This window comes from Zingiber officinale, chromosome 8B, assembly GCF_018446385.1.
Source record: "Zingiber officinale cultivar Zhangliang chromosome 8B, Zo_v1.1, whole genome shotgun sequence".
In the NCBI taxonomy this organism is placed as follows: domain Eukaryota; kingdom Viridiplantae; phylum Streptophyta; class Magnoliopsida; order Zingiberales; family Zingiberaceae; genus Zingiber; species Zingiber officinale.
In genome coordinates, this window is record NC_056001.1 from 12,141,198 (window position 1) to 12,164,587 (window position 23,390).

Below are 23,390 nucleotides of genomic sequence, written 5' to 3' on the forward strand. Positions count from 1 at the left end.
GTACGTTTTACTCTTTCAAGGAGTAAATGAAATCAAATTAAGGCTTAGATTCGCCTTTAACCTTCTAAGAAAATGTCAAAACCCCAACTTAGAATTTCTTATCCTTTTCTAAATGTGTCAATTTAAATTAGATTTAACTCCTCAAATTTTGACATATTTTACTCTTTCAAACAGTAACACAATAATCCTTGTCATTTTCAAAGATTAACAATAACCTTGAAAATGCTCTCAAGTGTCAACCTTAACAAGGTTGGGTTAACTACCCTTCCAATTTGAGTTGACACTCTCTAAACCCATCTAGGATGTAGAGAATATGCTCCTAGGAATCCAAAACCTATTGGTGCTCCTTGGATACTCTAGGTACTCACTAGGGATAACTTCCCTAGATACCTTCCTAAGGACCTTTCTAGGCTTCTTAGAAGCCTTGGTCACTTCTACTAGGTCACTTCTAGGGATAACTTCCCTTGTAACCTTCTTTGCGACTTTGTTTGGCCTTTTTGGAGCCTTAGTCACCTTTACTAGATCAACTTTAGGGATAACCTCCCTTGTGACCTTCTTTGTGACTTTGTTAGACTTCTTAGAAGTCTTAGTCACATTGGTCTTGCCAAAGGAACCTTTAGGGATTCCTTCCCTAGTATCTTTGACTTGACCTCTAAACCTAGGGTTGGTCTCATAGCTATATGGAACCCTATGGTATTGAGTCTCACTCTTCTTGACTTTGGGTTTGTATCCCAAACCTCTATAGCCATTGGATGACTTTTGTCTAGTTCTCCCTAGGTGATGCTCATTTTGAACCCTAAGCATGTTTTCCATTCTTGCTAGGGTCCTTTCTAAATTATCAAGTCTTGACCTCAAGACTTGGTTTTCCGTCATTAAATCCATAGATTTTGGTTTTTCATTGAATGCTTGAGTATTTCTATATTTAGGCATGTATCTAAAATCCTTAGAGTTATTGCCTAAATTGTTATCTACCTTCCTAACCTTAGGTATGGTAGTTCTAGTATGAGGAGGGATATATTTTCCCTTAACGCTATCATGCTTCCTATTTTCATGATAATTTGCATTAAAATGATAAGTGTTATTTCTAACATGGATTTTATCATGCCTAAGAGGAATTGCACTATTAAAGGTTACCTTGGGTTTGCTCTTAGAAGCTCCCCCTAGATTTGTGTTTCCTCCTCTAACTTTGATTGGCTTCTTCCCTTTAGGGCATTGACTCCGGTAATGGCCATTTTGATTGCATGAGAAGCACACAATGTGCTTCTTGCTCTTGTGTTCCGTGGGACCAATCTCCTTGGGCTTCTCCTTGCCCTTGGGTACTACTTGGCTCTTCTTCTTGGTCAACTTGGGACACTTGCTCTTGTAGTGCCCATGCTCCCTACACTCAAAGCAAATGATATGATTTTTGTTATTTACAATTGAGATTTCTATACCTTTGCTTGTAGGGATGATGCTTGATTCTCCATTTGATATAGCTTGAATTGTGGAGATTACATCATCTTCTTCTTCTCCTCTTGAGGATGTGGGTGCTTCCACCTCTTCAACCCTTGAGGATGTGGATGCTTCCACCTCTTCCTTTCTTGAAGATATGGATGATCTCTCATCTTCTTCCTTCTCCTCCTCTTCCTTCTTCTCCTCGAATGTTGACCTTATGTCAACATCGGATTGGTCCTTCTCTTCTTGGACCAATGAGTCATTCTCCTTAGGCTCATCCACTCCTTGACATTGAGTGGGGTTCTCATGATAGGCAATGACATTTTTCCAAAAATCATTTGCACTCGTGCATTCACCTACACTCAAAATTATGTTAGAAGGTAATAGATTTAACAAAATTTTTGTTACCTCCTTATCCGCCTCCGCTTGCTCTCTTTGTTCCTCGGTCCAATGTCGAGGTCGGAGGGGCTTCCCCTTTTTATCCTTAGGAGCTTCAAATGGGGCTTCCAATGCAACCCATTGGTTCCAATTCATTTGAAACCATGTCTCTAACTGCGTCCTCCAATAATTGAAGTTTTCTTTGTCATACAGAGGTGGAATTCGGATATCCCATCCGAGCGGTCCTTCAAGCTCCATCTTCTTCTTCCTCTAGCTTCTTGCTCCCTTGGCGGTTAGTCCGTAGAAGAGCGACCTTGCTCTGATACCAATTGTTAGGACCTTTGTGCCCACTAGAGGGGGGGTTAATAGCGGCTCGTCGCGCTTGCGTCGGTTGCATCTTGATGATGTGCAACAGAATACAAAGACAAAAACAACCACAACGCTAACACTCGGATTTACTTGGTATCCACCTCAAGAAGAGGTGACTAATCCAAGGATCCACACACTCGAGCACTCTCCACTAGTAAACAACTCCTTCTCGGTCGCAGCCGGAGGCGGAGAAGCCTCGTACAAACACACACGACACTACAACACTCACACAAGAAGAAATACAAGAATACAACCGAAATACACACTTCTTCTTGCTTACTTGTTGCTTGTTATTGTCTCTTGAACCTTGGGAATGCACCCCAAGAGCCTTCAATAACTAGCGGAGAAGCTCGGAGAAAATTGCCAGAAAAGCTCGCAAAAATCGCAGGAGAAAGATCGCAAAGATCTACGGCGAAAACGCTCCGCCCAGGATTTAAACAGTGCTCCCAATTGATCCAATTCATCCCCAACCGATTGCCACGTCAGCACCGCTTCATCGCAGTCATCCATCACCTGCAACCTGCCCAACGGTCACTTCCCAATCGATCGACCTATCGATTGGGACTGCCTGAATCGATCGCCCAATCGATTCAGGACCATTTTGTGCTCTCGCGTCCGCGCGAGAGCTTCTGCTGCTCAATCGATTGACCGATCGATTGGCAGCTCCCAATCGATCGCCTGATCGATTAAGAAAGCCTCTGTGCTCGCGATTTCACCTCTCAATCGATCGACCGATCGATTGGGCCTTCCCACCATCGTAGCACACTCCAATCGATCGACCGATCGATTGGACCGTGGTTCAATCGATCGTCCGATCGATTGAACAGCCTGGACTTGACTCAAACTCAAGTCCAAAGTCTCCAACCCAACTCCTGGTCAACCGTGACCTGTTGGATCTCCATGCCTAGCATTTGGCCAAACTCCTGGTTAGGACTTCCACCACTGCCTAAACTCCAGTTAGGACTTTCATACGCCTAACCTCCAGTTAGGACTTTCCATACGCCTAACCTCCAGTTAGGATTTTTCCAGTCAAGTCTCCTGTCAACCTTGACCTACTTGACTTGTATTCTCATCAACCTGGTCAACCCTTTGACCATCTTCATAACCAGACGATTGCTCTAGCAATCTCCTTATATTGTCAAACATCAAAACTCAAATCCCGACTCAAGCTTGACTCAACTCAAGTTTAGTCAAACTGGTCAAACTTGACCTAGGGAAATTGTCCCAACAGTTCGACCACAAGAAGAAGAGAAGGGAAGGAAGAGGGTCGGCCACACCAAGGAAGAAAAGAGAGAGGAATAGATAATAGGTTATTCTTAAGGTGAGACACCTCTACCCTCTCTTTTATATTCCTTGGTCTTGGCAAATAAGGAAAATTTAAATAAAATCTTCCTTATCCTCTTTGCCAATGAAAGGAAAATTTAATTAAAATTTTCTTTCTTGTTTCTATTTGGCCAGCCACCTCAACATCCTCCATACAAGGAAAGTTTTAAACAAAAACTAAAACTTCCTAATTTGTTTCTAGAAATTTTTAAAATAAAAATTTCTCTTTAAAAAATTCCCTTCATGGCTGGTTATAAAAGGAAACTTTTATAAATTAAAATCTCTCTATTAAAACATGCAGATGATTTACAAAAAGGAAAGTTTTCTCAAAATTAAAATCTTCCTTTCAATCTACAAATAAGGAAAAATATCAAATCTTTTCTCTTAATCTTTTGTAGAAACTATAAAAGGAAAGATTTAATTTTAAAACTCTCTTTTAAAATCATGAGGATGATTACATAAAAGGAAAGTTTTATCAAAAATTAAAATCTTCCTTTTAACTACAAATAAGGAAAGATATCAAACCTTTCTCTTAATCTTTTGTAGAAAGTTATAAAAGGAAATATTTAAAATTTTAAACTCTCTTTTTGAAACCATAGCTTCCACATAAGAAATATTTTTAAAAAATAAAATCCTTTTAATTTTGTTGTGGCCGGCCACCTAAGCTTGGGTTCAAGCTAGGGTCGGCCACTTACTTGACCCAACTCACCTTGGTTTGGCCGACCCTAGCTTAGGCTCCAAGCTAGGCTTGGCCGACCACCTTAAGGTGGGTAAGAAGGTGGGTATAGGTGGGTATAATACTTTATAACTAAGAGGTTACGACAGGGACCGAGAGGAGGAATTGGTTTTGGTCTCTCGATGAACATGAGCTTCCTGTGTTCGCCCTGAACACTCAACTCGAGTTCATCAATAATATCTCATTCCACTAAAGAGTTATTATTGAACTACCGCACCAATCCCATATTACTATATGAGCTCCTTCTTATCATGAGTATGTTAGTCTCCCTGTGTTTAAGATATAGAATGTCCACTAATTAAATGAGTTACTGATAACTCACTTAATTAATATCTAGCTCCAAGAGTAGTATCACTCAACCTTATCATCATGTCGGACTAAGTCCACCTACAGGGTTTACATGACAATCCTTATGAACTCCTCAAGGGGACATCATCAACCTAGATTACTAGGACACAGTTTCATTCTATAATCAACAACACACCATATAAATAATATCATTTTCCAACTTATCGAGCCTTTTGATTTATCGAACTAAATCGCACCTTTTGATAAATTAAAGGAATGAATATTGAGTATATGTGCTTGTTATTATATCATGATTAAGAGCACACACTTCCATAATAACAAAGGTCTTGTTCTTTTATGCAGTCAGTATAAAAAGAACTTACCTTAAATGGTCCTGCTCAATACACTCAGAGTGTACTAGTGTAATTTTATTATCAAGATAAACTAATATCAAATTACACTATGAATATTTCAATGGTTTGTTCCTATCCATCTTAGTCGTGAGTTGCTGTTTATAATTTATAAGGAATTGATAACATGATCTTCTGTGTGTGACACCACACACCATGTTATCTACAATATAAATTAATTGAACAACTACACTTAACATATAAATGTAGACATTTGACCAATGTGATTCTTTATTTCAAAATAAATGTTTACAAAAAGCTAGACTTTTAGTATACACTATAACACTTACTAGGGGCTCGCTACCCAAAGATATGGCTAGCTTGATTTGGCCCATGGGTCTTCATTATCGGTGAAACTGTATAACGAAGTGGCCACGGGCTGGAGTTCACTAGCGTCGATTTGTATGCCCTCGAATGCATTCTTGAACAGCACCTTGACAGAGTTTCCGGTATCAACAAAAACCCTGGCCACGTGACCGTTGGCTATGATGGCTTTAATTATTAGAGCATCATCATGAGGAAGCTCCAGCCCCTCCAGGTCTTGCAGCCTAAAACTGATTGTGGGTCCGGCGGTTTGTTCTCAACTGCATCCTACAGCATGTATCTCCAGGCGGCGCTCATGAGATTTCCGAGCCCTAGAGGAATCTCCATCTGTGGGCCCTCTGGAGATCATGCCAATCTCTCGGATGATTGTGTTTCCCCTGTTCTCCTCCTCCCAGGCTTCTCCTAGCTCCTGATCGTGGTCGGGCTGCTGACTTCCTTGTTCTGCATTGTTGAGTAGGGGTTTATCGGACTGAACTGCTACGGGTTGTTGGTCGGTCAGCAGTCTCTGAATCTTAGGCGCGATCTCAGGTGGAGGTAGGCCCAACTCAGCTACGCGCCGAGAGTCACAAGCGAACTGGAAGCAATCATTTGTGAAATGGGTGTGGGACCTATAGAAAGTGCAATAGCATGACCCCCACTAACCGAGCCTTGGGGCTTGGATAGCTGCTACACGTTGGGCCGTCCTAGAATCCTGACTAGGAGGGAATTACGGTCGGGCATCCCAGGCACGTGGAAGAGGTTGAGATAGCGGTTGGCGTGGCATTTTCTCCGATTTGTTGGCGGGAGCAGGCGCCTTGTCTGCTTTCCGTTGAGTCGCTTGAGCTTCTTCTACATTGATGTAACTAGCGGCCTTCCCTAGCATCTCATCGAAGTTCTTCACGGGCTCTCGGATGAGGACTCGGAAGAACTCACCTTCTATCAACCCATGGAAGAAGGCGCTCATCAATATTTCAAAGGTAGCGGACGGGACGTCCTAAGCTACCTGGTTGAAGCGTTTGATATAGCTTCTCAAAGGCTCGACAGACCCTTGCTTGAGGGCGAAGAGACAGTGGTTTATCTTTTGGTACTTCCTGCTGTTGGCAAAATGGCATAGGAAAACAGTCTTGAAGTCATGGAAGCAGGTGATGGACCCATTCGACAATCCATCGAATCATTTTTGTGCCGAACCTGACAAACTGTTCAAGAACACTCGGCACTTGATGGCGTCACTATATTAGGGCAACAGCGCAGCATTCCGAAACTTCCGAAGATGATCCTCCGGATCCTTGCTATCGTTATACTCTCCAATAGCTGGGGGCTTGTACCCCTTCGATAGCATCTCCTCGAGTACCCTTAGAGAGAAGGGAACTTGCTCCTCAGGCTCCCCCCGGGGCTCCTCCCTAAGGACTATGGTTTTCCCTTTCTTTGAGTCTCTGAGCGGGAAGCTTTCCGCCATGGAGGCCTGCGGTTGATCTTTCTTATTATAATAGTCCGGGCCCTTGTGGTAATAGACCGAGCCAGGTTCCCAATAAAAGCATGGGGGGAACTCCTCAAGTTGTTTCCTATTAGATCCTCTATTAGAAACGTGAGTAGGGTCATTGAAAATTGCAGGCATCTTGTACGGTCGTGAAGTAGTAGTTTGTTTTTCGGAAGCCGCACGCCTCTTGGCCTCCTTGAACAGATCGTACTCCCCTACCATAATAGTCACGTTGATTCTTCCGGTCTCCTCCATCTTCACGCTCCAGAACATGTGAAGAAAGTTCCCACAAACGGTGCCAAATTGATCCTGTCCGAAATCTGAGTGAGACGAAGGTTGAATGAACTGTCGCTGTGTTGACGGAGAGGTGACTATGACACCCTTATCATATGTGCCCTCTAGAATGGACCCCCAGGTGGTGTTGACAGACGACGATAACTAAATCGGCGGTACTTGAGCTCTACGCGCACTCAGACAAGCACACAGACCGTTAGAGGCCAGAAACCAGGAAAAAAGTCCCCGGAGTAGGCTCTCCGACGCTCAAGTCAAGTACTTTTTCCCTATAAGAACAGTGTACGTAGGAGAAAGAAAAGTAGAAGACAAGTGCGAATGTGCGAGAGAGCGTACCTGCTCAAGGGAGAGGACCTCCCTTTTTATATGACAGTGCGTACCTCTGGAGCCTAACTGATGTCAAGGAATGTCGGGTGTCGGGACATGTCTGGTGATGGAGGACGCGTGGCACCCTTTTTTGGACTGGAAGAAGGTTTCATTCGTAGATAACCGTAGATCATTGGAATATTCCTTGACATACATCAGTTATTCTCTAACAAGCGATTACGATTCCCTGATCTTGTTGTCATGTAGTGTCTTCTGTCCCGCTCGGGTATGACTAGGGTAGCTCGGGATGATCTGTCAAGTATAACACCTGGCCTAAGTCTTGAGGGGTAGGGAGAGCTGATGTGATATCGCTCAAGAGCTGACCGGGAGTTGACCTACTGAGAGAACCAGGTCTAGATATAATCGAGCTGTGAAAACCCGACCAGTCGGAGCAGGCCAGGCATCACCCCGATTGTACATCCTGATTCAGATCTGGGATCTTGATCAGTAAGCACCCGATCAGGCGGTCCTGTTGGAGCAATCCCAATCGTCCGTGCGACCATGTGTTTTGGTATTTGGGAAAAGGGTTTAAGTTAGGTTCACCCTTATATTTGAAATGTATGCTTGAGTTGTGTATGACTGTAGGATACACATGTGACTCAGATTGATAGCTTCGGGTCCGATGAAGGATGGCATTGGGGACGAGATGCGGGCTTGTATGCATCTGAGGGACCGTGGACAAGGCAGCAAGGAAAATGGTTGAGGGAAGCAACTTCGAGGCATACGCGAAAGATGACATTTGGGACGAGTCGCGGACTTGGATGCATCCGAGGGATAAAAGCCAAAGAAAGTAGGCTTGAAGGCAAGAGGTCAAGGCTGCAAAGAAGAGTCAAGTGAGTCGTGAGGGTCCGAGTGCAAAAGAAATATACTCGAGATGGGAAACCCTAAGTTTAGGGTTGTACCGGTTGACTGGTACTGGGACCAGTTGACTAATGGTGAGCACAGAGAGCTTCTGTGCCCGAACGGCCAGGCACCAGTCGACTAGTGCAAGGACCAGTCAACTGGTAAAGAGTTGTTGGAGTGTCGTTGGGCTGGCACCAGTCGACTGGTAACGGTAAAATAATAAGGTTGTTTTCTTCCAAGATCTATAAGAAGGAACTTGGGATGGTCGGCCAAAGTAACAAAATTAGACTTGGTTAAAACCTAATTAGTAGTCACTAAGTGCTCAAGGTTTCCCTTGTGTCCAAGTGTATTTGGTGAGTGTTGTGGTGAGGTTTCTCCACCCACAAGGAGGTTTGAGCTAGCCGGAGTTTCCGGGGATTAATCCACCGATGGATTAAGGGATCGTCCACCTTACGAACAACCGTGGAGTAGGAGCAAGTTATTTCCGAACCACGTTACATCGACGTGTATTGGTTTTCATTCTTTCCTTTAGTATTTAGCTTTCGTATTTGTGTTTGTATTATTGTATTTCCGCTTGCGCAACTAACAAATACGTAGGAAGCATTCGATTTGGGAGGCACATCTATCCAACTCCCCCTTCAAGCTAGTCACCGATCCTCCTACAAGTGGTATCAGAGTGAGGACACTCTCCTTCGGATTAACCGCCGAGGAATCAAGGATGACCGGCTTGATTGAACCGCCGAAGTTTAAAGGCGGAGGCTTATGAGATATCACCTATTGGATGATGAAGATGGAGGTCTTCTTCAACACGAATTGGGATACCATGATGGTGATCAAGGAACCGTTCGAAGTCCCGGAAGACAAGAAAGGGAAGAAGCTCCGACCATGGTATTGGACGGAGGAGCAAACCTCAAGATCGGAGGCAAACAATAAGGTAATATCAATTTTAATTGATATGTTGCCTTCTAATGTGATGAGATGTGTAGGTGAGTACGAAAATGCTCATGATTTGTGGAGCAAGATAAAGAAGGTTCAATGGGAAGAGCTCATGCCTATACACGAAGAGAAAAAATTCGAAGAAAAGGATGAAGTGGCTCAAGTTGAGGAGCAAACGGAAGATGAGTCATGCTCAACATCCAAAGAGGAGAAGGATGAAGAAATGTCATCCACCAGTGTGGATGAGGAGACATCCTCAAAGGTTGAAGAAGAGTCTAAGACAAGTGAAGAAGAGGTCTTGGAGGTCAACTTAGTGAGTATCTCCACCGAAGTCATGTCAAAGGACCACATTGTGTGCTTCGGGTGCAATGAGAAGGGACACTACAAGAGTAGATGTCCTATGGGTAAGAAAGAGGTATCTCCTAAACTCAATTCAATTTCTTTAAGATCTAATCTGAGTTGTAGGAAGAAGGAGAAGAAGCACATTAGGTGCTTCACGTGTGGAGAAATGGGACACTACCACACAAAATGCCCAAGAAGAGGGAGATCAAGAAGCTTGCGCATTTAAAGAAGTGGGAGAAGAAGAAGAGGAGCTTAAATCAAGGGGGAGCTTCAAGGGTAAGGGAGGTATATCCTAACTTGAAGTTTAATTCAAATTTAAACTCTTCCATGCATGTTAGAAAGAATTCTTATTATTTGCCCATGCATAACTTCGGTTTTAGATATCATGATAGAAGTAGGGTTAAGGTAGATCAAAACCCTAAGGTACCCATTCATGATAAATCTAGAAACGTTAGACCTAAGGAGACCCAAGGCATAAATCCCAAGAAGGGGAGACGTATGCCTAGAAAAATGGGTAGGTCTAGGAATATCCATGGTGGACATGCTGACTCTAGGTTTAGGAACCTAGAAAGGGAAAATCAAGCTTTGAAGGCAAAGTTTGATACATTGGAGAAAACCCTAGAAAGATTCAATGTTGAATCTAAAGGTTTAGGTATGGTGTTGGGTAGTCAAAGACCCAACAATGATAGATCGAGTCTAGGATATCGATCTAATGTCTCCAAGGCTAAGGGAAAGTCTTATGCTAGGGTTGCATATGACTATAGCAAGGAGAAGTCAATAAATGGCAAGAGAAAGTCATTTAAAGGTAAGAAAAAATTAACCAAGGACAAAGTGTCCAAGGTTGAGAAAGTTAAGTTTGTAGGCCAAGTGTCACCGGAGGTGCACCGATGTGACCTAGTAATTGTGGATGAGTCACCTAGGGAGGTGGCTAAGGCTAAGAGCTCTAGGGGGAGTTTAAAGAGTCAAAATGGTACCCATGCAAATGGATCTCAGGTGGGTACTACTTGAGAGTCTAGAGGAGTCATGGAGTGTGCCAAATGGTTTGGAGACGGACTTGAGTCTCAAACCTAGGGATTTGGCGCACATGACTTGAGTTTCATGCAAGAAATATGACATTTGGAGTCATATAGCATGATAATTGGTTTTGGATGTATATATGTCATATAAACCAATGCTAGGAATGCATTATCGGTTGGTATGGGCAAATACATAAAAAGGAAGTCAAAACTAGGACTTTAGGTCAAGGTTCAATTGAACCATTTAGCTAGTTTTGAATTTTGTGTCAATCTTGGGATTGGTAATAGATACATTTTGTAATGTATTTTTTTCCAAGTAGATAAAGGTACAATAGACCTCTCCACAAAATTTGAGGATTTTTGGAGGTCTATGAAATTTCTAGTGCATTTCTAAAGTTGGCCTGAAAAAGTTGATTTTTACATAAATAGGGTACCAATCGACTGGTGCAGATACCAGTCGACTGATAACAGTGGATTTTGACCACAGAATGCTTCTGTAAGGTTGGATTGAGGGGAGCAGTCGACTGGTGCCAAGGGGCAGTCGACTGATACCAGCCTGAACTTGTTTTTCAACGCTGTTCTTGACCATGTTAACTCATTTAGATGTATGAGATCCATGGGGGGATGAATACATGAGTTAAGGGTCAGTTTGGATGATAAGTTTTCAACAATTGGGATATTGTTGAAGAGCTTTTTGAATGTTAGGCAAAGGGGGAGAAGTAAAGTTTAGTTGGAAAAACCTTAAATGTCTTTGCGTAGGGAGAGTCTTGTGATAGGTTCTTAAATATCATTGTGGCAAAATCCTAGCTCATTGGGGAGCCTAGGTGTAGGGGGAGCCTTGGGGTAGGTTCCAATGCATGTTGCATTTTGTTTCGGCGGTGTAAGTCCAAGTGTGTAGCCTTGGCAACGTAAGTCCATTCGGCGGTGTAAGTCCAAGTGTATAGCCTTGGCAACGTAAGTCCATTGTTTATTTTTAGCATGTTTATTTGCTATTATGTTTTCCCTAACTTAAACGTATTGTCAAATATAAAAAAGGGGGAGATTGTTGGAGCAATCCCAATGGTCTGTGCGACCATGTGTTTTGGTGTTTGGACAAAGAGTTTAAGTTAGGTTCACCCTTATATTTGATATGTGTACTTGAGTTGTGCAGGACTGCAGGATACACATGTGACTCAGGTTAATGGCTTCGGGTCCGGTGAAGGATGACATTGGGGACGAGTCGTGGACTTGTATGCATCTGAGGGACCGTGGACAAGGCAGCAAGGACAAGGGCCGAGGGAAGCGACTTCGAGGCATACGAGAAGAATGGCATTGGGGGCGAGCCGCGGGCTTGGATGCATCCGAGAGACGAGAGCGAAAGAAAGTAGACTTGAAGGCAAGAGGTCAAGGCTGCAAAGAAGAGTCAAGTGAGTCGTGAGGGTCCGAGTGCGAGAGAAATGTACTCGGGATGGGAAACCCTAAGTTTAGGGTTGTACCAGTCGACTGATACTGGGACCAGTCGACTGGTGGTGAGCACAGAGAGCTTCTGTGCCCGAACGACCAGGCACCAGTCGACTGGTACAAGGACCAGTCGACTGGTAAAGAGCCGTTGGAGTGTCGTTGGGTTGGCACCAGTTGACTGGTAACGGTAAAACAGCAGGGCTATTTTCTTCCAAGCTCTATAAGAAGGAGTTTGGGATGGCCGTCCAAGGTGACAAAATTAGACTTGGTTAAAGTCTAATTAGTAGTCACTAAGTGCTCAAGGTTTCCCTTGTGTCTAAGTGTATTTGGTGAGTGTTGTGGTGAGGTTTCTCCACCCACAAGGAGGTTTGAGCTAGCCGGGGTTTCCGGGGATTAATCCACTGACGAATTGAGGGATCGTCCACCTTACAGACAGCCGTGAAGTAGGAGCAAGTTATCTCCGAACCACGTTACATCGACGTGTATTGGTTTGCATTCTTTCCTTTAGTATTTAGCTTTTGTATTTGTGTTTGTATTATTGTATTTCCGCTTGCGCAACTAACAAATACGTAGGAAGCATTCGATTTGGGGGGCACGTCTATCCAACCCCCCTTCAAGCCGGCCACCGATCCTCCTACAGGTCCTACCTCTTCTTTCCTTAGCTGTTGACTGTCACGCCCTCCTGACTGTTGACTGCCACATCCCCTTGACTTCTGACTGCTACGTCTCCTTGACTTCTGACTGTCACGTCTCCTTAACTCCCGACGACCGGGCCCTACTATTATGCACCGTATCAAACTCCATACTCATTACATACCAAAAATTTAGAGAGAAATGGATAAAAATTTCGCTCATTATTTTAAAGATTTATTCAACTCTCCAAATATCGACGAAAATTCTAGTGAAGAAAGTTCTCAAGTTCGTCCAAATATTCCCGAAAACACAACGAATCCTATAATATCATATCTTAGTGAAGCATTATTCATGATGGTAGTATGCAATCAATTTAGAGTGACTAAATTCGTGCAAGATTATTATGGGAGTACATAAAGAAGAAGGGCAATTAACAGAGAATGTGTAGCCGAACACACTCAATTTGTCAATGACTATTTCTCTATTGAGTCGGTGTATACCGATGACATGTTCCGACAACGATTCCAAATGAGAAAAGAGTTATTTTTGTGCATAGTCATTGATTGAGAAAATCATCCTAGTGAATATTTTAAATGGAGGGAAGATGCAGCAAGGAGAAAAGGTATGTTGCCGCTTTAGAAATGCACGGCGGCTATCTGTCAAGTGGCTTATGGAGGTTCCACCAATCAATTTAACGAGTACCTACGAATGGGTGAAATAATTGCCCTCGAATGCTTGTCCAACTTTTGCTAATGTGTGATACAAATATATGGAGGCGAGTACTTAAGAAAACTCAATGCAACTGATATCACTCGTTTGCTTGAAATGCATGAACAAAAGCATGGTTTCCCTGGGATGTTAGGAAGTCTTGATTGCATGCATTGGGCTTGGAAAAATTGTTCGATCGCATGGAGGGCACAATATACATGAAGCGATCATAGCTATCCAACAATTGTGCTTGAGGCAGTCGCATTTGTCGATTTATGAATATGGCATGCATTTTTTAGAGTTGCTGGATCTCGCAATGGCATCAATGTGCTTAATGAATCATCTATTTTTAATGACATTTTGAAAGAAAATGCACCGGAAGTTAACTTTATTGTGAATGACACACAATATACAAAAGAGTACTACCTAACAGATGGTATATATCTGGAATGAGCCACTTTCATTAAGAGTTTTTTCTGCCCTCAGGATCCAAAAAGAATGAAATTTAAGGAAAGACAAGAGGCTGCATGAAAAGATGTCGAGTGGGCATTTGGGGTACTCCAAGCTCGTTGGGCAATTATAAGAGGTCCAGGGTGACATTAGTTTATAGATAAATGTAAAAAAAGTCATGTATACGTGTATTATTTTGCACAACATGATTATGGAGGATGAAGGTCATGCAATATCGATTTGGGATCGCGAAGAACAATATACTATCACAGCGAATCATGGCTCAATTAGTGAATTTGATGAATACCTTCGAAGACATTCCGAGTTACGTGATATTCAGGTGCATCATCAACTTCGTCATGATTTGGTTGAACACATCTTGGAAACATGTCATCGTGATGAGTAAATAACTAATTTATCATCTTTGAAATGTTTAGTTATTTAATTTTGAATTTGTGAAATATTGAACTTGTATGTTGTAGTTTTTTTTAAATGTGTACATGTCTGATGTTGTATTGTTTCCGTTTAAATAAAATATTAATATTAAAATAATTATATTGAATAATAAATATTAAGTAAAAACTATTTATGGATAAATAATAGACGAAATATATTAAAATTATATATTAATTTTATTTAAATATAAAATTAGATGTAAATTAATAAAATAATTTTGAGATCCATACATATTTGATTGGTGGAATATTTAATTGTAAACTTAAGATATTTGAGAAATATTTAATAAATGAAATTTATAAATATTTAATTTGTAAAATATTTTATTATAAAATTTAAAATATTTGAATAATAAAATATCCAAAAGTGATATGAAACCGGAGACTATAAACATTTGGAGAATAGTAGCATCTACCAGTTCCATTAACGTGGGCTTACACGCGCTCTGTCACAATCTCCATGGTTCCGGTATCCACCGATGTCGCAATCTCGGTGGACCCCGTGTAAACAAATCAGATCGAACAAGAAGTGCTCCACGTCAGACTATGGCCACCGCCGACCGCTAGGTCACGTAGACTATGGCAACCGCGAGCAAAATGAGCACAAGAAATAACACCAAGTGTGAAGTGAAGAGGCTGCAATCAGCAACTTAACTGCCCATGCGTAGAATTATCAAGCCATAAGTAACAAACACCAGACAAGTTTTTTTCATTGGAATTAGAAACCAAAAAATACACCACTTTGTTTATTTTTGTCAACGAACTTACTGGCAAACCATGTGACAACTGACAAGTGAATTCAATTAATCAGAAGCTTCCGTATTACCACCACCCTGAGAATCAACAAGTTCCAGCGTTATGGAGATACAGATGGCAAGTAGCACTACCTGGCACATAGGTATATACACTGAGAAATCAGAGATAGTGCCATACAATACAAATAACTTCGTTTACACAGACTAAAAGTTCAATGCGCTAATAAAGAGGACTAAGATCGTATTCATTGCTGATACTCGGGGTTGAATGCAAGGGCCTCACGGTAGATGAGCTCTTTCATCTGTTCTTCAGAAAGTGCATGCTGCTCAAAGTCGAAACTGAAGGGCATCATGCACACTGGTTCATCGCTGCTGTCGTGCAAAGATGCTAGGTAAGGGTGTGATAGAGCTTCTTCAACTGCCAATAGTAAATAAAAGTCAACAATCAACTTTCAATGTTCAAACAATAGATTGTGAAATTTCTCTAACTGAGGTGTAGTCAAACATATGTTCAAACCGCATTCTGTATTAAACTTCCAATGTATTCCCTTGCATTTCTTTTAGTTTCCCACATACAAACTAACATGAGTTCCCATTCAGAGTTGTATCTAGATAATCTAAATATCTGTTAGCGTCCTCATTAAACGAATCATTGTTTTAACAATAAAAAGTGTCAAAATACAAAACTCATCATAAATGGAAAAGTTTTGAAATCATGAATGACTAAACTAAAAATTTTTTTAGTGAAAGAAAACAGGTAAAATATAAAAGGTACCGGTTATTCTCTTCCTAGGATCAAATGTTAGCATCTTTTCGACGAGATCAATAGCTGTACGATTAACATGTGGAAATTTTTCAGGCAAGGACTGTTTTGGATGACGAGGAAGTTGACTTATGTATCTTCTTGCATTCTCATTCAGGAAATCCAATTCGGTCTCATCTGGAGTGCCAATAAGCTGCATCGAGTGAGGAAATTCAAAACAAAGATCAAATGTCGATGTAAACCAGCAAATAACATGCAATGCAGCAAAATATTCCTCCAAAATGAAGGTAATGAACATTAAAGTGACAGTAAATTTTAGGATTGTCAAGGGTTAGGTCTGGCTTTGGGGAATCAATCCTAAATCCCGAAGGCCATAATTTTTCAATCTAAACCCAAAATCCAATCAAAGCTTATGAAAAGGATCTAATTTGAGTAGGATTTTGTTGGATTAAGTTTCATGCCAACAAAACCATGTTAATGATGCAAACGTAGCAATACATATCAGATCAAAATAACTCAAAAAGTTCATTTACAGTAATTGAACTTGGTTATATCTAATTTCATTAAAACCCTATATATAACAAATCATAAAAAGATGAGACCAAAAAGATCATAAGAGAAAGAAAAAGCCATAGAAACTGAAAAAAAAAAAAAAAATCAAAACTTCATGTAGATTAGGATTTGAGTAGGTTTGGCTTTCCACTTGCATGCCACAAATGACTGGGCTTCCATACATAGACAGATTGAGACATTGCCAACACTAGAACACTAGTAAATCCAATTGAAGATGTGGAGAGACTTTGCAGCAATCAAAGATGTAAAAAATTTGGAAAACAGATAACTAACTGAAGCTGAAATGGCAAGTGCTTAATAGAGTATACTCAACAATAACTAATTTTCCAGATCTCAAGTACTTAATATAGTTCATGTAAGAGTGAATTCAAGAAACTCGGGGAAAAAATAGGCACCGTTCTTTTTGTCCTATAGCTTCTATTAGCTTTTGATAATGATCAAACAGATGATTTAGTAAGATAAATACCCGTCGGCTACCATCAAAAAGCTAACAAAATCATGAATCAAATCAATTGTGGGAGAAATTAATAAAAACTAAAAGCCTGATATTTTCAATTTCAAGTATTGGCCACTGGCATACATACATATACAAAATGAAAAACAAACAAAACAAAAAACCATGATTTCAAACTGTAAAGGGCCAGCAAACTACTTGAGCTCAGCTAGGAAGCTATATCGATCTTAGCGTACCATTGAACTGTGTAAGGATGAATCGTTAATATGACAAATAAATGCAATGTTACTCTTTTCAATGTAAACAAGCATGAGTTAACTACAAATGCTAGAAATTATTTAGAAGGTGGATTACAAACAAATTTTAGGTTCAAAGATTGTACCTCCATCAATAACCTTAGTTGATGCACATGATCCCTTCCAGGAAATAGAGGCTTCCGGTCCATCAGTTCCATGAAGATACAACCAACAGACCAGACATCAATTGCTGCAGTATATTCTGAAGAATTCAACAACAGCTCTGGAGCTCGATACCATCTTGTAACAACATATTCTGTCATAAAATCAGTTTCCGAGGTAGTCCGAGCAAGCCCAAAGTCACAAATTTTCAGATCACAGTTGGCATTTAAGAGGAGATTGCTTGGTTTCAAATCTCTGTGAAGAACATTTGCTGAATGTATGTACTTTAGCCCCCGAAGAATCTGATAAAGGAAATACTGTAGGGAAAGAAAACAGAACAAACCATTGGACAATTTAAGCAGTCAACAATGAATACTGTATCTGAGTTTTAATATTGAGAAAACAGGTAGGTTGTTAGACAATTAGTTTTACAAATTGTGGACAGTAAATATGCATATTCCAATTACATAATTAGAAACCAGAACCTGGCAATGCTCCTCAGAAAGAGCCTGATTTGAGCGAATAATTTGATGCAGATCTGTGTCCATCAACTCATAAGCAATGTAGACATCATTGAATGTGTTCCGTGCAGGAGGTGGTATTATATCTCTGATTGCAACAATCTGTAATTTACATAAAAATATTACCCTGATGAAAAGATCCAACTTTTTGTGAACTAATTGCTGATTCTTATTAGAGCTGATGCAACATGTCATTTAAAAAATAAAATAGGATTCTAAATAAAAGAACCATCAGGTTTTCCTGGATGCAGTTGTATGATTTTTGTGTTGTCTAACAAAACAAAGTGATTTCCTAAGCACATATATTTACTTCCTCCTGAGCACATATATTTACTTCCCAAAGCTAATACTATTGGCAATACAGGGAAGAATCATCCCATTCAATTTGACAGAATTAAAGCAGTTGGCTGTAAAGCATTGACATAGCATTTGAAGTTGGTAACATATTATACTACAAAGATGACACATTAATCTGTAGAAACAAGAATGTATGTCCATGTAATGAAAATAAGATCTTCTGAAAATTTGCAAATATCATTGTTTCACCAACCCATATAGCTACAGTTATCATAAAAATATTTTGAAAATTTTCTGTTAAAAAATTAGCACAAACCAATATTACCTAATAAATTATTGCATAGTTTATTATAACAATAATTTGAATTCCTTCATAAAGTCTGATTTACCAATCTGAACCATGTACTGATTCCAATTATGTTACTAGCCCTCTTCCATGAACAACTTATCAACATTGAATGCCAATAAAAGGACCATTATATAGCCTGTCTAAGTGGATTTTCAAACTAAGTGTACCTTAGCTAAAATCACAGTCATTTAAGAAACTAAAAAAAAAAAGGGCAGTCCGGTGCATGAAGCTCCCGCTATGCAGGGTCCCAGGGAAGGATCCATTGTACGCAACCTTACCCTACTTTTTACAAGAGGCTATTTCCAGAGTCAAGAAACTACTTCAAATTAATTTTCTAATTTTTCTTTTGCCTTAACATGTAATACCAGCAAACAAGAGCAAAGTTAGTACTTCTGTACATCAACCATGACACCTAATTATGACCTATATTTAACATTTAAAAGAAAAAACAATTAAATAAATCTATTAGCTTTCGTAAGAAATACAACTGGCATTTCGATAATTGAAATTCAAAGTTGAGATAAGAAACAGAACAACAGAATAGATGGAGAAGGGAAAAAACAGCTTAGTTAAAATCCCATATTCCACCCTAAATTATCTTATCAAATATTAATATTAAAAAATTAAAAAGGTAACTAATCAAATAACAGATTCACTCAGGTTATTCTCTTTATTACAATACTACCCCCCAATATGGTGTAGCAGAAGACAAATTCACCCTAGATTATCTACTAATATTAAAAAAAAAAGTGTCCCTGATAAATAACAAATTTCACTCAACTCATTTTCATTACAGTAGTGTCCCTCAAGTTGGTGCAAAAATGTCTTTCAGACACAACTTGCAAACAATTGAAGTAAATTATTATTGATTAATACCTCAGTACAAAATGCCAGCTCATTGTTCACAGGTTCAAATTGTACAATCCTAAACTCTAGAAAAGAGATGGAGAAACAGGATAGAGGCTAACCTCCAGCTTTCCTTTTTAACTTTTATGATAAATTATGTTATAGGAGACTAGTATTAGAAATTTACAAAAAAGATCCTAATAGCACAACAAATCTCACTGGGTTCCTAACAAAAAAGATCCTAATAGCACACAAATCTCACTGGGTTCCTTTTTAACAAAATAACTATAAACTTAGTTCAGTTTCAATCTACTCGATTATAACTCCCATAGCCGTCTCCCTGCTCTTTACAATATTGAAAAGTTACTAAAAAAGGAACTCCTTCAAATATCTCCTAGCTATTAATTCTTGAGTCTGAATATTCTATACCATCTATTATGTGTTTGACCAAAATTCCCCTACCATTTATTATTTAATAATCGAACATGGTGATATCAACAGAAATTGCATTTTTTTTTAAAACATACACACTGAGTGCGTCCTTTTTATGTACGCCAGAACAGTAAAAGGGGTTGATAGGCATTGTAGGCTAGGCTGTTCAAACGTGGTCAAAAGTTCACAATTCTTACTTTTACAAGAACAGTTGCTTTTTCATTCAAAAAATCTGGTCATTCCTTTATCAAGCAAATCAAAAAGGCGAAAATAAATGTAAATCGGTGAACCCTTAAACACTACCAGAGTCATCATAACTAATGGGTTCGTGGTTCTGTTAGAACTTGTCTATCTTAGATCATTCAGTTACTTATTTAACTAACAATATGAACTAACGCCAGAAACTAATAGCTAGATTTTCTTGCTCAACAACAACTAAATTAAGTATTAAACTAATAATGGAAACCAAAAGAGACAAGAAATATTGGCATCTTGCATCCAACTGGCCATTTTCCAATTTAACAATTAATCTCCGAAGTTCACAAATGGAAGTTGCCAAAATATAAAAGAACCCGCAAATTGGGCAGAGGCGGAGGAAAGATACGAAGGAAGCATAGTAAAAAAACTAACATTTTCATGATCCATGTGCCTGAGAAGCTTTATCTCCCGCAAAGTCCTCTTCCCATCAATCTTGTTATCAAACGCGTTTGCTATCTTCTTTATCGCAACCTGCTCGCCCGTCTCCGAATTCAAAGCCGAGCTATAACGCATAAAAAGAAAAGGCAACAAGGATTCAGACAGGCAAACTCTGTAAAAGAGAAAAAAAAATATCTTTCCCGAAAAGCAGAATCAGGATCGCCCTCACGCAGACCAATTCCGATGTATCGCCATCTCGAAGGGGAAAACCCAAAGGAGAAGGGCGCAACTCACCATACGATCCCGTAGGCTCCCTTGCCGATGGGCATGATTGGGGGTTTGTACTTGGAGGTAACCTCGAAGATGTTTCCAAATATGTTGTACTGGATGAACCGGCCGCCGTGGCTGAGGGTCTCCTGGATGTTGTCGAGGCCACCCTGCCCGGCGGGCGCGGCAGCCGGCTGAGGTTGCGCTCCCGCCTCCATCATCTCGGTGTCCGTCGGCTGAGCTCCGTCCTCCATCGTGCTCCTTCGCTAGCCCTAGAGACCCTTCTCGTTCCGATCTCCCCTTTCCCTTCGCCTGCTTTCGCTCTCCAAGCTTAGCTTTTTAACCCGATCTTCGATTTCCTCGCTCCGATAGATTTATTTACGCACAATTATTATATAACTAAATTAATAACAGCATCCGGTCAAAACATTAATAGATCGCGATTTGATAATATTTTCATTAAAATATAAACATATAAGAATAGTCTTTCTTATTTGACAATTTATGCTCTTTTAAAGCCCTAGACGAAGAAACCATACCGGAAACAAAGAGCTAAGAATCGAATATTCATAATTGTTTCAGCAACGCCGGAATTGGGATTGTGATACCATGAAAAACATGTGTAATTAGCTGGCTATTTATTGACTTCCAAAAAATACACTCTTGAGGTCAAAAAAAATTCCCACCACGACTGGAGACTGAGTATACAACAAGTGCACTACCAACAACCATACTTTGCAAGTTGACTCATTATTTTTGTTTCATTAATTCGTTAATCCACTTAGTGTTTTTTTTGTGTGGGTGTGTGTAGACTTTTTTTTAAAATATATATATAATAATTTGCTGGAGAGATTCATAATGGATGCTTTTTTATTTGAAGGAAGAGAGAAAGAACCATTTGCAGTGTATGAGCTGGACATCACTGCAACAGTCTGCACTTTGCAGGCATATAATTAACAGTGCTAAAGGAAGATTTTGTTTTGTGGCGTTGGTTGGCAAAATGGCAATGTCAATTTGGAATGCCTGAGAATCGAGTAGCTCTGCAGAAAGCACTCCATGCTATAAAAAAAGGCAAAAGCTGACCAAGCGCGTAAGTTGAATCCTAACCAAATAACAGCTGGAGCCTGGAAGGAATCAAAGCATCAAACCAAACAAATAAATCAAACCAACAATTATCTGACCTGTGCTGCTTCAGCATTCGGATCGCTCGTGAAGAGAGAGGGTGTTCATATCCGGGTTACTCACGGCCCATAGTCCACTGACGACGGCCCAATAAAATCAGTTTAAAGACAAATTAAATATAAAGGGCGCACTAGTAATCAGTTTTTTTTTTAATGTTTTATTGAATAGACAGTGAATGTGTGCTTCCAGTTCGCGACAAAACGTTAGCTATTTAACTTTTTGTTTTGGCAAAAAAAAAATTATTTTTAAAAAGTGGATTGGAGGGGAATTAATTATTTATATAAATATATATATAAAGTTGCTGTCCCCCACAATGATTTTATGAGAATTAAATAAATCGAGGGAACAAGTTGAAGATCCCATAGGTCAATCATCAATCTGTAAACTTAATGTACAATAAAATTAATCTATTACGATCGAGCACATTTATGTGGATTAATTACATCAATATGTAAAGGTAATTTCGACTCTCATTTTTAAAATTATTCTGTTTAAAGAATTAAAAATAAGAAATTTCAGATTGAATCCTGTCTTATGTTGGTTTATACACTAAACGGAAGTAAAAAAACAATATATAATTATATAAAAGGGAGTTGCGTGATTTTACAGTACATTTAAGATTTGACCACCTGATCTTACTGTTGGATGTAAACCCATTACAATTCTGAGTGCGTACTAGAGTCACAAGAACTTACAATCAAGTAGGTTTGAGCAGATAATCTCAAACTGTCGACTCTAGCGAGCCGAACCACGCACCGAGTAGATGAGTCGCGGACATCGTTAGTTGTCGAGCGGCGCCACGTTGCTGTTGAGAGTTGCTGACAGGATGTCAAGAGCTGCAACACGAACTCAGAGTGGATGCCGAGTCCAGCAGAGCGCTGTCTCCTTAAAACAGATTCGGCCCCTCCGTGGTGCTCAGAGGATTAGGTGGACGTCTGTTTCCCAGGATAAAATGGTAGGATCACGAGCACAACCGAGCACTGATTGTCGTGACGATCTGAACTAGATCCGAAAACTATCACTATTTCTGTTGAGCAAAATAAATACACAACAGAAGGGAAGAAAACATGGGGATTCAAAGAGGAAGGGAAGCAAGTGCTCATGTGCTCTTCTCACCCACATGCTTCTCTCACACAAAGCTCACATATAAAGCTCGAGTTTTTTTTTTCTCTGCTCTTGCTTCAAGCTTCAATGGTCTTATATAGACCTCTGCCTCTTCTCGTTGCAAGTCCAATGAGCAAGCCCAATGAGCAAGCCACGTTGTGGCTTGCATGCTTGCAAAAAAATGCCAGCAAGCCACGTTAACGTGGCTTACATGCTTGCCACAAATTGCAAGCTTGCCATGTGGCGAGCAAGCAAGCTACCACGTGGCGTGCAGGTAAGTTGGCGACTTTCCTCGTCTTGTATGCTGGCCAATAAGTTGTCTGACTGATGTTACAAATAATGGGGTTCACAAAATGACCCTTCGGGTTGATGTCATCCGGGCCCTGGATTTTCATCCCCTTTATTCTGAATCAGTCGGAAAGCCTTGCTTTCAATCGTTGTGGGACTACAACCCATATGCCGCGTTTTCATTCAATTTTTCCAACAATCCCCCACATGAATGAAACAAGGATTTGTGATAGTTTTCGACAATTGAGTCGAGTATAGGATAGGTAGGTGTTACCCTTTGAACCTTCCCTTGTAAACTCTGTTTGCTCACTGGCTGATTAGTAGACG

General features: G+C 40.2%; 1 protein-coding gene across 1 annotated transcript; it reads right to left on the reverse strand.

Annotated features, from left to right (window-relative positions):
- Positions 1-14,883: 14,883 nt before the first annotated feature.
- LOC122015113 (mitogen-activated protein kinase 1-like) lies at positions 14,884-20,939 on the reverse strand. The gene is made up of 6 exons (XM_042571803.1): positions 20,517-20,939; positions 20,217-20,346; positions 17,627-17,764; positions 17,126-17,458; positions 15,729-15,909; positions 14,884-15,371 (listed from the first exon to the last, which is right to left on the reverse strand). Exons 1-6 carry the CDS (start codon positions 20,741-20,743, stop codon positions 15,199-15,201), a joined length of 1,182 nt encoding a protein of 393 aa, XP_042427737.1. The 5' UTR covers positions 20,744-20,939; the 3' UTR covers positions 14,884-15,198.
- Between the last annotated feature and the right edge of the window lie 2,451 nt (positions 20,940-23,390).